Source organism: Mesoplodon mirus, assembly GCF_964341445.2.
Source record: "Mesoplodon mirus genome assembly, chromosome: 12".
Taxonomy (NCBI): Eukaryota; Metazoa; Chordata; class Mammalia; order Artiodactyla; family Ziphiidae; genus Mesoplodon; species Mesoplodon mirus.
The window spans coordinates 46,781,979-46,797,870 of record NC_138988.1 but is presented as its reverse complement, the minus strand read 5'-3'; the positions used below and the strand labels follow the sequence as shown (position 1 = coordinate 46,797,870).

Here is a 15,892-nt window from a genome sequence, read left to right as displayed (position 1 = left end):
CCTCTTAGCACCTTTCAGAGCTCTCCTTTGGTTGCCTCTCGCGATATTTCGAGTTCATAGATGTGCTTAGCGAGGGGGAGTAGGAGAAACACGTCCAGGCCACCTTGTCTGGACCGGAAGTCCCTCATTACATTTTGTAAATGCGATGTTTATAGTTGTAATGAAGTACTGTGATGCAATATTAAATATTGCTATCTTTTTTTGTTTTGGCAGTTCAACTTTTTAAATTGCTTTGCCTCACTCTTCTACATTGCCTTTGTCCTGAGGGATATGAAGCTTTTGCGTCAGGTGAGTGAAAAACAGAAAGGTATCAATTTTTTAGGTTTTAGAGGTGGTTTCCTATATTCAGGTAATGTAATTGTCTTCCCATTACTATCTTTATAAATAAAATTATTAAATTTTTTGTACTTCTAAGCCCAATTCTAAATAAACAACCATTAGCAATTGCACCGTGTATTATGCTCAACTGGAAAGAAATTTGTTGAAGCTAACCAACTTGCAAAATAAATCATGTAGAGCACAAAATCAAATATAGAGTTCATATCAAAGCTTGTAAAAGCAATTTTAACAGCAAAATGTATTCATTAATTGAACTTCTGTGTGTGTCTCAGGTAATGGTATAACCTTAAATAGTTCTTTCACATTTCTTTTATTTTTTAAATTTAATTTAATTTTATTATTTTTGGCTGCGTTGGGTCTTCATTGCTGTGTGCGGACTTTCTCTAGTTGTGGTGAGTGGAGGCTACTCTTCGTAGCAGCACGTGGGCTTCTCATTGCGGTGGCCTCTTGTTGCAGAGCACAGGCTCTAGGCGTGCAGGCTTCAGTAGTTGCAGCACGTGGGCTCAGTAGTTGCGACACTCGGACCCTAGAGTGTGTGGGTTTCAGTAGTTGTGGCGCACGGGCTCAGTAGTTGTGTCTCTCTGGCTCTAGAGCGCAGGCTCAGTAGTTGTGGCGCACGGGCTTAGTTGCTCCGCGGCATGTGGGATCTTCCCAGCCCAGGGGAGATGGGGTCAAATGCGATCCGTGTCCCCTGCATTGGTAGGCGATTCTTAACCACTGTGCAACCAGGGAACTCCCACACATTTCATTTTTAAATTAATAAGTTGTTAAACTTTAGAGACCAGCAGATCCTATGCACTGCTGTATCGTTTCTGAAATGTTTAAGAAAGATGACATATTTTGTTGTGTTACCATTTCTGGATCACATGATAATAGTGAATAATAAATTATTGCTTTCTAATTTCTCTTTTTAATACTTGAGCCAACTACCAGTAAGGGGTCTTCCTTCCTGGTTTTAATATACTGTGATTGTTAGTGAGCAGAATCTCAAAGCCTAGGCTTCTTAATCTTTATATGAGAGCTTGGGATCATTTTTCAAGGAATTTAAAAATTTGTATAACAGAGAAAGTTAAAAGATTTTGTAGTTACGGTTCTAAGAGCTTGCATAAAAGTAAAATTAAATATTGTGTTCTTAGTATTTAAAAAATTATTTTTGAAAATACTACATTTGAAATCGATAGGTTAGATGTACCTACCTTTTCCAGTCCCACCATTATTGTATTAGTGGGGTATGACTCCTCATTTCTTATACTTTAGAGAGTCTCCTTTATTTAACAGGGGACAGGGGGATGGGGGAAGTCTCTTTAAAACATAGAATTTTAGGGCTTCCCTGGTGGTGCAGTGGTTGAGAGTCTGCCTGCCGATGCAGGGGACACGGGTTCGTGCCCCGGTCCGGGGGGATCCCACATGCCGCGGAGCGGCTGGGCCCGTGGGCCATGGCCGCTGGGCCTGCACGTCCGGAGCCTGTGCTCCACAACGGGAGAGGCCACAGCAGTGAGAGGCCCGCGTACTGCAAAAAAAAAAAAAAAACAACAAGAAAAAAAAACATAGAATTTTAATATCAGCTAAGGTGGTTTGTGATGGAAACGCTGATACCTATCTGAGGAAAGTGGAAATTGACACTACCTCTGGAAACTACTTGGGCAACTTTGCCAAGAACGTTAATCCATCCCTAGTAAATCATCAGAAGTGGGGCGAAGATTCATGTACGTAGGTAAGGGGCAGCATTTATAATAGTTGGGGTTGGGAATAATACTTACATTCAACAATAGTGCATGAGCTAAGTAAAAAAGAATTATTCATGACATGGGAAAGTGCTCACAATATAGTAAGTGAGAAAAGAAATCTACAAAGCTCTTTATATATAGGATGATTCTACTTTTATTTTTACATATGATTATAAAGAAATATTTAGGGGACTTCCCTGGTGGTGCAGTGGTCAGGAATCCGCCTGCCAATGCAGGGGACACGGGTTCGATCCCTGGTCCAGGAAGATCCCACATGCCGCGGAGCAACTAAGCCCGTGCACCACAACTACTGAGCCTGCGCTCTAGAGCCCGCGAGCCACAACTACTGAAGCCCGCGCGCCTAGAGCCCGTGCTCCGCAGCAAGAGAAGCCACTGCAGCCAGAAGTCCATGCACTGCAACGAAGAGTAGCCCCCCACTCGCCTGAACTAGAGAAGGCCTGCGCACAACAACAAAGACCCAATGCAGCCAAAAAATAAATAAATTAACTAAAAAATATATTTAGAATGTTAGTGGTTCTGACATGGTTGTGGAATTAAGGGTGACTTTTTTTCTATCTTTTAAGTTTTTCTACAGTGAGGGAGGATATATTAATTTTATAATAATAAGTTGTGGCTAAACTTTTTCAAAGTTGGTGACATCATTTAGACTCACATGTTGCAGCCAGGATGAGATAATAAAAAACAAAATTTCAAGTTAATTTGTTCTCCTACCGACTCATAACAAGTTTTTTATTATAATCTTATTTGTATTATAATCTTTTTGTATTTTCGTCTGTCTTTCCTGTGAAAAAAACAATAAATTAAAAACATCATTCTAACACCTAGCTTTTCTAATTCTAGTTTTTATAACATAATAGTATACTATTTGTTGAAGATTCTTTTTTTTTACTGCATAATTATACACATGCTTTGGTTTTGTTAAGCCACATTGCCAAATATCATTTATGTGCTTCTCTTTAGAGCTTGGCTACTCTCCTGATTACCTCCCAGATCTTTAACCAAATTGTAGAATCTCTTCTTCCTTACTGGCTCCAAAAGAAGCAGCATGTGAAGGTAAAGAAGAAGGTGCAGGCTTTAAAGGCAGACATCGATGCTACATTATATGAACAGGTCGTTCTGGAAAAGGAAATGGGAACTTACTTGGTAAGTTTGAATATTGCTGAATTAAACATTGATTGAAAGTGAATAGCAGTCATGTCCAGACTGTATACAACAAATAAGTAACCACTCATTGTCTCAGGTGTGGCTATTTTGTAAGTGCTTTCCAGCCAGTTTCCTTACCATGAACTACTTTAAAGTTAAAAAGATGGAACTGTGTATCAAAATGCTGCTATGTTGAACCGGAAATTATGTCTAACATCCAAAGGATGAGTCCAGTGAATTTTCAGACTGTTCTGCTGAGGGTGGTGGGAATGTTTCATAGACAAGGGAGAGGTGAGATGGCCGTGGAGCCATTGTTTGCTCTGGACACTTTAAACTCAAAGAAAAAATGGAAGCCCTTCGTTAAAAATGGAATGCCAATCTGAAGATTAATTTATAATATAGTTTAAGTTACTTAGTGCTGTAGTAAATATAAAATAGTTCTTTTAAGACAGAGAATTTCTGAATTATTTTTAGGAACTCCAAGTAGGTCATTGGAGGTTCTTAAACCTAAACATGTATTCAGCAAATGTTTACTGAGCTTTGACTACATTCAGTATATCTCTTTTGAGGGGGTCAGGTGTTGGGGTCATATTTGCTTTAGGTCATTGTTTCTTATATCCTGCCCCTTCCTTCTGGGTGTGATATTCTTCTTAGTGAAATAGATCCTTTAGTGAGGGTCCATTATTGTTAAACTTTCATAGTCTTGGTTTTCATCATGAATGAATGAGTCTCCTGATTACTGAATTTCTTGGCTGACTTTCATCGTTTTTCTTGTATGCCTAAGAATTTTAGTTTGTATGTTTATCTTGAGCAGGAGTTTATTCTCTCTCTCTCTGTCCCTGCTCGCTTCTCTGTCTTATTTTTGCAGTCCCCCCTGCCCCACCCCCTAGTCCAGAACCAGGAGTTTGTAGCCCAGAGCTCGCATCCCATCTTGTGGTGATGGTGGAGATTCTGCAGAGCCAGCAGGTAGCATGCTGTTGACCCAAGCTGTAGTTCCAGGGCAGCAGCTGTGGCTTTTTTCAGGCCCCTTCAAGGATAGGGGACCACTGTTCTCACCCGTGGTTTTGCTCAAACAGCCTGCCTCCAGATACACGCTAGAAGAGTGGTGTGCCTTTGGTTCCCCTGCCTGAAGGATTCAGATCCTGGCCACCGTGGCCAGCCTGTGGACGGAAGCCTGGCCAGGCTTCTGATTACTATCTTGCACTTTGTTCCATTTCTCGCTTGGGCAGCTGATTTTTTTGTTTTTGAGTGATGATATTCTTTTGATTAAAATAAACATATGTGTACTGGCATTTTCTATTATTGCTGTGTTTGGGGGAGAAGAAGATTCAGAGTATAAACTTACAGCATATCTTGACCAGCAGCACTTTTTATGTTTATACATGAAGTATCAGAGAAACACACATACAGGCAGTTAAGAGTTAAAGAAAATAGCACTTGGGCACAATGTGCAGCCGCCTTGTCTGCGTTGGTCGAGTGCTGGCTTACTGTGGGTTACAAGTCAGTCTAATTCACATGGTGTCAGAATCCTTTCCTCGCTTGTTCTGGGGGGTAGTATTTTGGGCCATATTTATTTTTTCCCTTCATTTTCTCACAGAAACTAAACCACCATTCTTTCCCCCGAGTTCTTTATTCCGTCCCCTCTCTCATTGCCCCAGGCCCACCTGGAGCTCCCATGTTTCCTGCTTCCCCCTTCTCCCTTTCCTGTTTCAAACCAAGCAAACCTCTCACGTCCTCTGCTATTTTTGTCCTGTCTCTTTGCTGCCCCTGCCAATTTCTTGAAATAATTCTTCTCCATATTGTCATCTCTACGTCCCTCTTCTCTACCCGCTCTCAGCTCTTATTTTTCTCTGAATCGTTTGGGCAGACAGCATCGTCCCCTAAAGTGACCAGAGCCAAGCTCTCAGTCTTCTCCAGACCAGTTCCTCCCCCCTTCCTCAGGCTCAGTGAATGGTACACAGTAATACAGACAATATGCCCTTCTCAAAGCTGTTTTAATTCATCTAAGAACTGTATGCTGGCAAGGTGACAAAATCTTACATCTTACCTTTTTGGTATTTCATGATATCCGATAATACGTTTATGAAGGAAGGTAAGGCAGGCACTGTTTTTCTCACGTTAATAGTAGGCAGTTGAAGCTCTGTGTTATTTTTTAAATTTATTAATTTTATTTATTTGTATTTGGCTGGGTTGGGTCTTCATTGCTGTGCACAGGCTTTCTCTAGTTGCGGCGAGCGGGAGCTACTGTTCGTTGTGGTGCGCGGGCTTCTCATTGCGGTGGCTTCTCTTGTTGCGGAGCACAGGCTCTAGGTGTGCGGGCTCAGCAGTTGTGGCTCGTGGGCTCTAGAGTGCAGGCTCAGTAGTTGTGGCGCACAGGCTTAGTCGCTCCACGGCATGTGGGATCTTCCCGGACCAGGGCTCGAACCCGTGTCCCCTGCGTTAGTAGGCGTGTTCTTAACCACGGTGCCACCAGGGAAGTCCGAAGCTCTGTGTTATTAATCACCTGGTGACTAAATCAGAAACAAGATTCAAGACTTTGCTTTTCTCTTCAGAGTCTATTATTCAGCACGGGCTCTCTGATATGAAGTTAAGGAAATAGTAAATTAATTTCTCTCGCAGGCCCTGGGTCTGTGTGTGAATGCTGGGGTTAACAGTGAGTGCCTCTCCTTAGTAACTTAACTTGCTTGCGGGGCCCCGTGTTATCTGTTTTTCCCTCCTCATCTCCTACAAGTTCCTCCTTTACTCTCTTTGTGGAAATGACATCAGGTATTTTCTATTTCAACTCTCCCCATATATTTGGAAAGGGGGAGATGCTTTGGGGGCACCTTTGTTCTAGATCGTCGTTTGCTATGCACTCATCCTTCCCTCCGGGCATATTTTTCTCCTCACTGAAGCCAATGAGCTTAAAATTGTATTTGCTGTAATCTCATCCTGAGTGCTATATATGAATCTAAAACAATGTTGCCAAGCTTTGGGGAAAAGCAGTTTGAGACTTAAAAATCTTGATTCTAAAAAGTCATACTTGCTTACTTACTGTAGAAAACTTGGAAAACGTAGGACAGAGTATAAAGAAAAAGACATTCTCCATAATGTCTCCACCAGGGGTGATCCACTGGGGTCTCCCGACCCTGTTCCTCCAGCCACAGGGCCAGGGCTGTATAGCCCCTCTGATCTCACTGTGCACTGCCGTTCCGTTCCTGGGAACAGTTCACGTGCAGCTGCATAGCTGCGTGAGGCTGAATTTTCATGATCAGTATTTCAACTAGAACAGCATGTTGCCACACAGCAAATGAGCTGCCCTCTAGTGAGCTAGACGTTGACGAGGTTTGCCAAAAACGTAATTGAGCGCCACTCTCTGCACTAGACATTTTTTGTTTTGGAAAACATAATGATTTTTCAAACAATATTTTATTAATGTTAATATACTTTTTAATATTGAAATGAATCAATGAGAAATATTTTTTAAGTTCTGAGTTTTAATTTCTAACACAGTAAATAACACTAGGTATAATAACTCCCATGAACAAAAAGTCTTCGGTGCCGTCAGTGATTTTAAAGAGTTTAGGGCTTTGGAGACCTGAAAGTTTGAAAACTGCAGATCTAGAATAATTCCCACTCGTTTTTGTTTTTCAGAGCATTAACTTTCGTGAAGTGGACTTGTCCCGTTTGTTACTCCCTAAGATTCAAGTTCAGCAGTTTTGGAGGTATACCTCCATTGTACCCCATCAGGAGGCATTGATGGCAGGTTGACCCTTGTGTGGGGCTGCCTTGTTAGAACACGTGATTGACTGGGTGACAGTTTGCAAAGGTTCTTTTTCACTTTGTGTTGAATAGGTTATATGTGGTAGATTCTTTGAGACTATCCTATTCCCTATAAATGGTAGCTCTTTAAAAATAGTTTCTAATCGTTTCTTGCTGGCATATAGGAATGCTGTTGGTTTTTGTATTTTTTATCCAGAAACTCTGCTGAATTATCCTGTTTTTTTGGATTTTATTAGGTTTTCTATGTAGACAGTTATTTCACCTACAAATGAATAATGGCTAGGGATTTCCCTGGTGGTCCAGTGGTTAAGACTCTGTGCTTCCACTGCAGGGGGCGTGGATTCAATCCCTGGTCGGAGAACTAAGATCTTGCATGCTACGTGGTGTGGCCAAAAAAGGCTTTTTTTTTTTTTTTTTTTTTTTTTTTGTGGTACGCGGGCCTCTCACTGTTGTGGTCTCTCCCGTTGCGGAGCACAGGCTCCGGACGCGCAGGCTCAGCGGCCATGGCTCACGGGCCCAGCTGCTCCACGGCATGTGGGATCCTCCCGGACCGGGGCACGAACCCGTGTCCCCTGCATCAGCAGGCGGACTCTCAACCACTGCGCTACCAGGGAAGCCCCAAAAAAGGCTATTTTTTAATTTTAATTTTATTGAAGTTTAGTTGATCTACAATGTTCTGTTAATCTCTTCTGTATAGCAAGGTGATTCAGTTATATATATATATTTTTTTCATATTCTTTTCCATTATGGTTTATCACAGGGTATTGAATATAGTTCCCTATGCCACACAGTAGGGCCTTGTTTATCCATCCTACATGTAATAGTTTGCGCCTGCTAATCCCAAATTCTCAGTCCTTCCCTTCCCCACCCACCTCACTAATGGCCATTTTGTTTCTTCCTGCAGTCCTTAGACTTTTTATTATTTATTTATTTGGCTCACTAATATGTTCAATACGATTTGGACGGAAGTAGTTATAACAGGAATCTTTATCTTGTTCCTGATTTTTTTTTTCTAACCGTTGAGTATTATGTTTGTTCCGTGTTTTTGGTAGGTAACTTTTTATCAGTTTAATAATGTTTTTTTTTCTCTTCCTTATTTGGGAAGAGTTTTTATTGTGGATGACGTTGAAATTTATCAAAAAATATTTTTTTTGCTTCTGTTGTGATCATCATGTTATCTCCTTTAATTAATATTTTCATTTATATTTGTAAGTTTCCTAATGGAACACCATGTTTGCATTTAAATGATTAACTTCACTTGTTCAGTATTTTTTAATCTACACTGTTATGTTGAATATGCTAATATTTTGTTTAGGGTTTGTGCCATTTGCTAGTAATTTTCCTTTCTCCGTCACTGGGATAGGGTCCCTGTGTTATTTGTCGTGCAAACTCTGTTGCTAATGCAGAGCCTGGCATTCAGCGGGTGCTCAGTGTAATGTTGCATGAAGAACAGTTTTAGGAAAAGAGCAGCCCAGCCCCTGCTGTCTGTGTGCCGCTTGTTGCCCTCATCCTGTACTACTCAGCATGCGGAACTCTGAGACGTGATGTTTCTCCAGGGATGGTGCGAGGGGCCAGTAGGATGGATCCCCTGGAGCCTGAAACTTTGTGTTCATAAATTCTTAGAATCGTCTTAGTAAGTTGGTGTTTTCTAACTTGCAACCAATGGGGTAGAGTGTCTTGTTTAATGTGTTTTTTAGTATGTGATTGTTTACTTTGTTAAAATTGCATTTTTTTCCTTCTTGCTGTTGGATTACGTCCCTGGTTTGCTGAATTGACTGACCCCAAAGTGCTCAGAAGTGTGAAAGTACTGATAGAATTACCATGTAAATCCTACACGCCGAATCCGCTTGTGAGATGGGAACACAGAATGGTGGGGAGGGGCTCCCTGGGTGCTGGATGCTAAAAAGGCCAGGAAGACCTTTGCGTGGCTTCTGGAGGCTGCACTGGGTACATCTGAGAGAAACTGTCTACACATCTCTGCAGAGGCTCACCCTTTGATTTTATGAGCTGAAACAACACAATTTTGAAATCTGAGCATAGGCTATCAGGATTTCTTAAGATCGAATTGTGGTAAAAATAGCTTGATTGCTAAGATTTTCACTGTTGATTTCTTCACTCTTCAGGGAAGTAAATCAATGCTGTATTGCTGGGCATATTTAAAAACCACATCTGTATGCTGTAGCACACATAAGGAAATTCTTTCTAGAGCCAAGTGCAACCAAAGAGTTGTTTAGAAACTGCTCACCACTGAACCCCCAGCTGAGCATCAACCTGCCAGCTCCCAAAGCACATGTGTTTGGCATTGCTCTTTGGCAAGCCTTGCAAACAGCCAGTGAAACTCACTCAAAATCCCTGGGTTCATACTTCATCCAAATATCCAGAGCATCTGGAAGAAGCACTTCCTGCCATCCCCAGTACTCTGTAATTATGTTTGAGTGTTTTCTATTTTAGTAAAATATAAAATAAAAAAAGAAACCAACTAGAAGTAGAATCTGACTTATACTAAAGCTCTCAGCTACTGAGCCTAATATGCATATCTTGGTGAAAGACTGACTCTGAGATGCAGTAATGATAATGATAATTATTTATTTAAAATATTCATGTTTCATGTTGCTTTAAAATATTATGATGAGGGCTTCCCTGGTGGCGCAGTGGTTGAGAGTCCGCCTGCCGATGCAGGGGACACGGGTTCATGCCCCGGTCCGGGAGGATCCCGCATGCCGCGGAGCGGCTGGGCCCAGCATGGCCGCTGGGCCTGCGCGTCCGGAGCCTGTGCTCCGCAGCGGGAGAGGCCACAACAGTGAGAGGCCCGCGTACAGAAAAGAAAAAAAAAAAAATTATGATGAATAGTTTTCTTAAACTGAAACTGTTGTTGCATGTGCACTGGATGATCATGAGAGCGCCTGAGGATGCTGGAAGTGGGTGCCTGTGGCTCCCTCACCCAATCACTGTACCACATAGAGTGCTGCTCAGCCCCTCTTGGATCAGAATGTGAGCAGCAGGCCGTTGGGTCCAGTCAAGGAGTTACTCAGGTGACAAGTCAGAGTCACCAATGACCAGGCATCCCATTTCAATGCAGGCGCCTTTTTCCAGTTATTAAAGACACGAAATAACTCACCTCTTACCGTTTATATCTCTTACCCGCAAATCAAGGGTGTGTAATGACTTTTGCTCCTTTCTTCCTTTGGACTAAACCTTTTAAAGCATATCAGAAAGGTTTTTAAATATAGTTTCAGAGGGATTTCATCATGCTTTCCTGGTTTCCCCCTTTTCTGCTGCGGACTCCTTTTTCTTTTTGCCTCTTTGATGTGTCTGCTACTTCCACTAGGGTGATTCTGGGGAGCTTCCTTGTTACTAACAGCTTTTTTTTTTAAACTTCTTTAAAAAGTTGAGGTAATAATTCACATACCATAAAATTAACCATTTAAAAATGTACAATTTAGAGGTTTTTAGTAAATTCACAAGGTGGTACAATCATCACCACTATCTAATTCCAGAACATTTTCATCATCGACCCCCAAGCCCCCCATACCCATTAGCAGTAACATCTTCCCCTAGTCTGGCAACCACTAATCTGCATTGTGTTATTGTGGATTTACCTATTCTCTGCATTTCATATAAATGAAATCATGTAATAGGTGACCTTTTGTGTCCGGCTTCTTTCACTAAGCATAATGCTTTTAACATTTATTCACGCTGTACCATGTACCAGTACCCCATTCCTTTTTTTGTGGTTGAATAATATTCCACTGTATGGATATACTACGTATTGTTTATCCATTAATCAGCTGGTAGACATTTGGATTGTTTCCACTTTTTGGCTATTATGAATAATGCTATTGTGAACATTTTTGTACAAGTTTTTATATGAACACATGTTGCCATATGCTAGGTCGTATGTTAACTCAACGTTTAACTTTAAGGAACTGCCAGACTATTTTCAAAAGTAGTGGTAATTCTATATTCCAACCATCCACGAGTGGGGTCCCATTTTTTCCCACAGCCTCACTTTTTTTTTTTTTTTAAATGATAGCTATCCTAGTAGGTGTAAAGTAGTATTTCATTGTGGGTTTGCTTTGGATTTTCCTAATGCCTAAATATATTAATCACCTTTTCATGTGATTTTTGGCTGTTTGTATCTCTTCTTTGGGGAAATATATATTCACATTCTTTGCCCATTTTTATTTTTTATTTTTTATTTTTTATTTTATTTTATTTTTTTTTGCGGTATGCGGGCCTCTCACTGTCGTGGCCTCTCCCGTTGCGGAGCACAGGCTCCGGACGCGCAGGCCCAGCGGCCATGGCTCACGGGCCCAGCCGCTCCGCGGCATATGGGATCCTCCCAGACCGGGGCACGAACCCGTATCCCCTGCATCGGCAGGCGGACTCTCAACCACTGCGCCACCAGGGAGGCCCTGCCCATTTTTAAATTGGGTTATCTGCCCTTTTGTTATTGAGTTGCAAGAATTCTTCATGTATTCTGAATATAAATTTCTTATCAGATATATGATTTGCAAATATTTCTTCCCATTCTGTTGTTTATCTTTTTACTTTCTTGATGGTGCCCTTTGATCCACAAAAGTTTTAAAGTTTGGTGAAGTCCAATTTCTTTTTTGTGACTTGTGCCTTTGGTGTCATGTCTGAGAAACAATTGCCTAATCCAAGGTCAGGAAGATTTACTACTCTATGATTTGTTGAGTGTTTTTATTATGAAAGGGTGTTGTACTTTGTTTTTCCTGTGTCTGTTGAGATGATTAAATATATTTATACATGCATACATGTATACCAATAAAACTGTTAATGTGGTGTATCATATTGACTGATATTTATATGTTGAACCAATCTTACGATCCTGGGGTAAATCCCACTTGATCACAGTGTAAAATCCTTGTACTCTGCTGCTGGATCCACCTTGCTAGTATTTTGTTGAGGATTTTTATATCTTTATTCAGGGGTGTTGGTCTGTGTTTTTCTTATGAAGTCTTTGTCTGGTTTTGCTATTGAGGTTGTACTGGCTTCACAGAATGAGTTGGGAAGTGTTTCTTCCTCTTGTTCTTTTTGGAAGACTTTGTGAAGAATTAGTATTAATTCTTCTTCTTGTGTTTGAGAGAATTCACAAGTGAACTGTCTGGGCCTCGGTTTTTCTTTGTGCAAAGTTTTTGATTGCTAACTCAATCTTTTTACTTGTTTTAGGTCTGTTTAGATGTTCTGTTTCTTCTTGAGTCACTTTTGATAGTTTGTGTCATTCTAAGAATTTACCCATTTCATCAAGGTTATTTAATGTTATTTTTGGCATATAATTGTTGTCATGTCCCAGGTCTCGAGTGAGTCCCTGGGGCAGGCTGCCAAGTAAGGGTCCTTGGCTTCACACAGGAAAAAATTCAAGAGAGAGCCATAGTAAACTAAAAGCCTGTTTACTTAGAGAGATATACACTCCATAGACAAGAGTGTAGGCTGTCTCAGAAGGCAAGAGCAACCCTGAGTTGTGGTGATGGTTAGTTTTCATGGGCTGGGAAATTTCATAGGCTAATGAGTGGGAGGAATGTTCTAGCTATCTTGGAGAAGCAGCAGGGATTTCCAGGAGCTGGGGCACTGCCCACTTTTTGACCTTTTATGGGCGGCCTTGGAACTGTCATGGCACCTGTGGGCGTGTTGTTTAGCATATGCAAATGCATTACAGTGAGTGTATAATGAGGCTCAAGGTCTACGGAAGTTGACTCTTCCACCATCTTGGGCCTAGTAGGTTCTAACCAGTTTTTGTCGTATCCTGCTCTTAATGGTTGTGTCATTCTTTTAATGGTTTCACCCTGCCCCTTCCTTTCTATCTCAAATTGTTCATAATTCTTCTTACTTATTCTTCCCCTTACTGACCCTAAAGATCAGTAGTAATGTCCCTTCTTTCATCCCTGATTTTAGTAATTTGAGTCTTTCTTTGTTTCTTGCACAGTTTAGGTAATGGTTTGTCATTTTTCGTTGATCTCAATCATTTCAAAAAACCGAATTCTGGGGCTTCCCTGGTGGCGCAGTGATTGAGGGTCCGCCTGCCAATGCAGGGGACACGAGTTTGTGCCCCGGTCCGGGAGGATCCCACATGCCGCGGAGCGGCTGGGCCCGTGAGCCATGGCCGCTGAGCCTGCGCGTCCGGAGCCTGTGCCCCACAACGGGAGAGGCCACAGCAGTGAGAGGCCCGTGTACCGCAAAAAAACAAAAAACCGAATTCTGGTTTTATTGCTCTTCTTTGTTTTTCTATTCTCTATTTTATTTATTTCACTCTAATCTTTATTATTTATTTCCTTCTGCTTGCTTTAGGTTTAGATTACTCTTCTTTTTCTGGTTTCTTAAGATGAAAAGTTCAGTTTTTTTAAGATCTTTCTTCTTTTTTAACAAAGGCATTTACAGCCATAAATTTCCCTGTGAGCACTGCTTTTACCGTATCTTTTCAAGTTTTGGTATGTTTCATTCACCTCAAAGTATTTACTAATTTTTCTTGTGATTTCTTCTTTAACTCATTGGTTTCTTTTAGGAGTACGTTGCTCAATTTTCACATAGTATGTGAATTTCTGAAATTTCCTTGTTATTGATTTCCAATTTTATTCCATTGTGGTCAGAGAAGATACTCTGTATGATTTTTTTTTTTTTTTTTTTTTCTTTTTGCGGTATGCGGGCCTCTCACTGTTGTGGCCTCTCCCGTTGCGGAGCACAGGCTCCGGATGCGCAGGCCCAGCGGCCATGGCTCACGGGCCCAGCCGCTCCGCGGCATATGGGATCCTCCCAGACCGGGGCACGAACCCGTATCCCCTGCATCGGCAGGCGGACTCTCAACCACTGCGCCACCAGGGAGGCCCTCTGTATGATTTTTAAGCCTTTTAAATTTGTTGAGAAGTGTTTTATGGCCTAACGTATTATCTATCCTGGAAAATGTTCCATGTACACTTGAGAAGAATGAGTATTCTGCTATTGGATTGAATGTTTTATACATGTCTGTTAGGTCTTTGTTATTGTGTTAGGGCATACCTTCAATACTAAGCCAGGAAGTTTAAAATTCTGCCCTAGCATTCACTTTCTGCTTGTGCAGAGCCTCAGCGTCAGTCAGAGGTGAGATCTTAGACCTTTCTCAGACCTTTCCTAAGCTTATGTGTGATCCTCTGCATGTGCCTCATCTTCTCAATTCCCAGGAAAATGTGGGAGCTTTGCAAACCCCCTGTGGATATCTCATTCTTCAGCCTTTTCTTTTGGGCGCCCTGGCTAGTCTGTTGTTTGCCCCAGCTGCTACCCTTTACCTCAAGCAGACTGATGTTAAAGCATTCAATTAACATCCCTGGGGGAGGAGCCTTTAGCGCTGGGAAGACTGTGCAGTTAAATAGAGACAAGCCTTTTGAGTGGGGTCTTCTAGAGCCAGGTCAGATAATGATTTCCCTTTGGGAATGAGGCTTTCAAAGATCTGTGTCCCCATTCTCCTCCCTCTGGCACAGGAATGCATGCTATTATTCTTTGAGGCTGCTGCAGAACTGGGGAGCAGGATATGAAACTAGAGTAAGTTAAAATGCCACAGGGTTGAGCTGTTATTCTTGACTAAAAGTTGCCCTGAATGCTGCAAGCCTTTAGTTAATTTCCAGAGTACTGAAAAAGTTGATTTTGACAAATTTTGTCATTTGTTGTTGTTGTTTGCTTTTATGGAGGTGTAAACTTCTGGAGGTTCTTACTCTGCCAGTTTCGCTGGCATCACCACCATCAGTTTTTTAATGGAGGGTCAGGGGCTGAGACGCTGGGGTACCCATGATGTGAAGGGACCATAATGTGAGATTTCTAATAATGATCCTGGATCATTTATTTTTACTTGGTCAAGAGCAAACTTCTTTAGCTTTGCTGTTATTTACCTTAGGGGGAAAAATGTAATAATCCAGTGATTTGACATGATATGAGCAGCTAAATCATTTTTTTATTCTTCATTTTAGGGACTTTAATATAAAGTTGTCTTTGAATTTAAGTAAATTCTGTTATTGAGAAGAAGGAATGGGAGAAACTCTTCGAGTTTTGTTTTTGTTTTTGTTTTTTTTTGGTTAGATGCTCATGCCTTGAATAGTATTGCAAAAGACTATTCTTATTAAGTGATATTAAAACAATGCCTGTTTTCTTCTTTTTTAAATTTTCAGGGCACCTTTGATGATTATTTGGAGTTATTCCTGCAGTTTGGTTATGTGAGCCTTTTCTCCTGTGTTTACCCACTGGCAGCTGCCTTTGCTGTGCTGAATAATCTCACCGAAGTTAATTCAGATGCCTTAAAAATGTGCAGGGTCTTCAAACGCCCATTCTCAGAACCTTCAGCCAGTATTGGTGTATGGCAGGTAATTATTTGAGAAAAAATTATTTCTTTAAAAACAAACAAAATGAGGCATTGTGATTAAAAAAAAAGCTCTATGGAGAGATTTGGGAAAACTAGATTTTATCCTTGCCATGTCACAAACTAGCTGTGTAACTTCAGGTGGTCATTAACTTTCTCTGGGCCATGCTTTTCTTGTTTTTAAAGTTGGGGGTGGGGATGAGCTACAGTCTCCACTGACTCCTTTCAGATGTAAAACTTTGACAGTTTTCTTGGAGAGTAGTCAGCTGGGCCTCACCCACTGGTACTAATGAGGCCCTCCCCACTGCAGTGTCAGTGGAAATCACTGACACTGGACTTCTACTGGGGAGCCTGGACTTCTACTTCCACTCCTACCTGGCAGTAATGAGATTCCCTTTCAGATCCCTGCTAGGGTGGTCTCAGAGAAAGCCCAGTGGAGAGTCAAGACTTTTAATACCACTCAATAGGCCACATGAGTGCACAAAGGAGGGACTTGTACCCCTCCATCAAAGGAGGTATTAGTGGTAGTCTAGCGGGAAGCCAGAACTCTGGCCCCTCT

The 15,892-nt window shown here is 41.4% G+C and overlaps 1 protein-coding gene across 2 annotated transcripts in view; it reads left to right on the top strand.

Annotated features, from left to right (window-relative positions):
• The window catches only part of ANO10 (anoctamin 10), a 281,214-nt gene that overhangs the window by 81,718 nt on the left and 183,604 nt on the right, over nt 1–15,892 (top strand). For both annotated transcript variants that reach the window (XM_082639734.1, XM_082639733.1), the window contains exons 8-10: nt 214–288; nt 3,048–3,230; nt 15,146–15,337. In XM_082639734.1, coding sequence (XP_082495860.1) covers nt 214–288; nt 3,048–3,230; nt 15,146–15,337 — 450 coding nt within the window. The remainder of the gene's footprint in view (nt 1–213; nt 289–3,047; nt 3,231–15,145; nt 15,338–15,892) is intronic.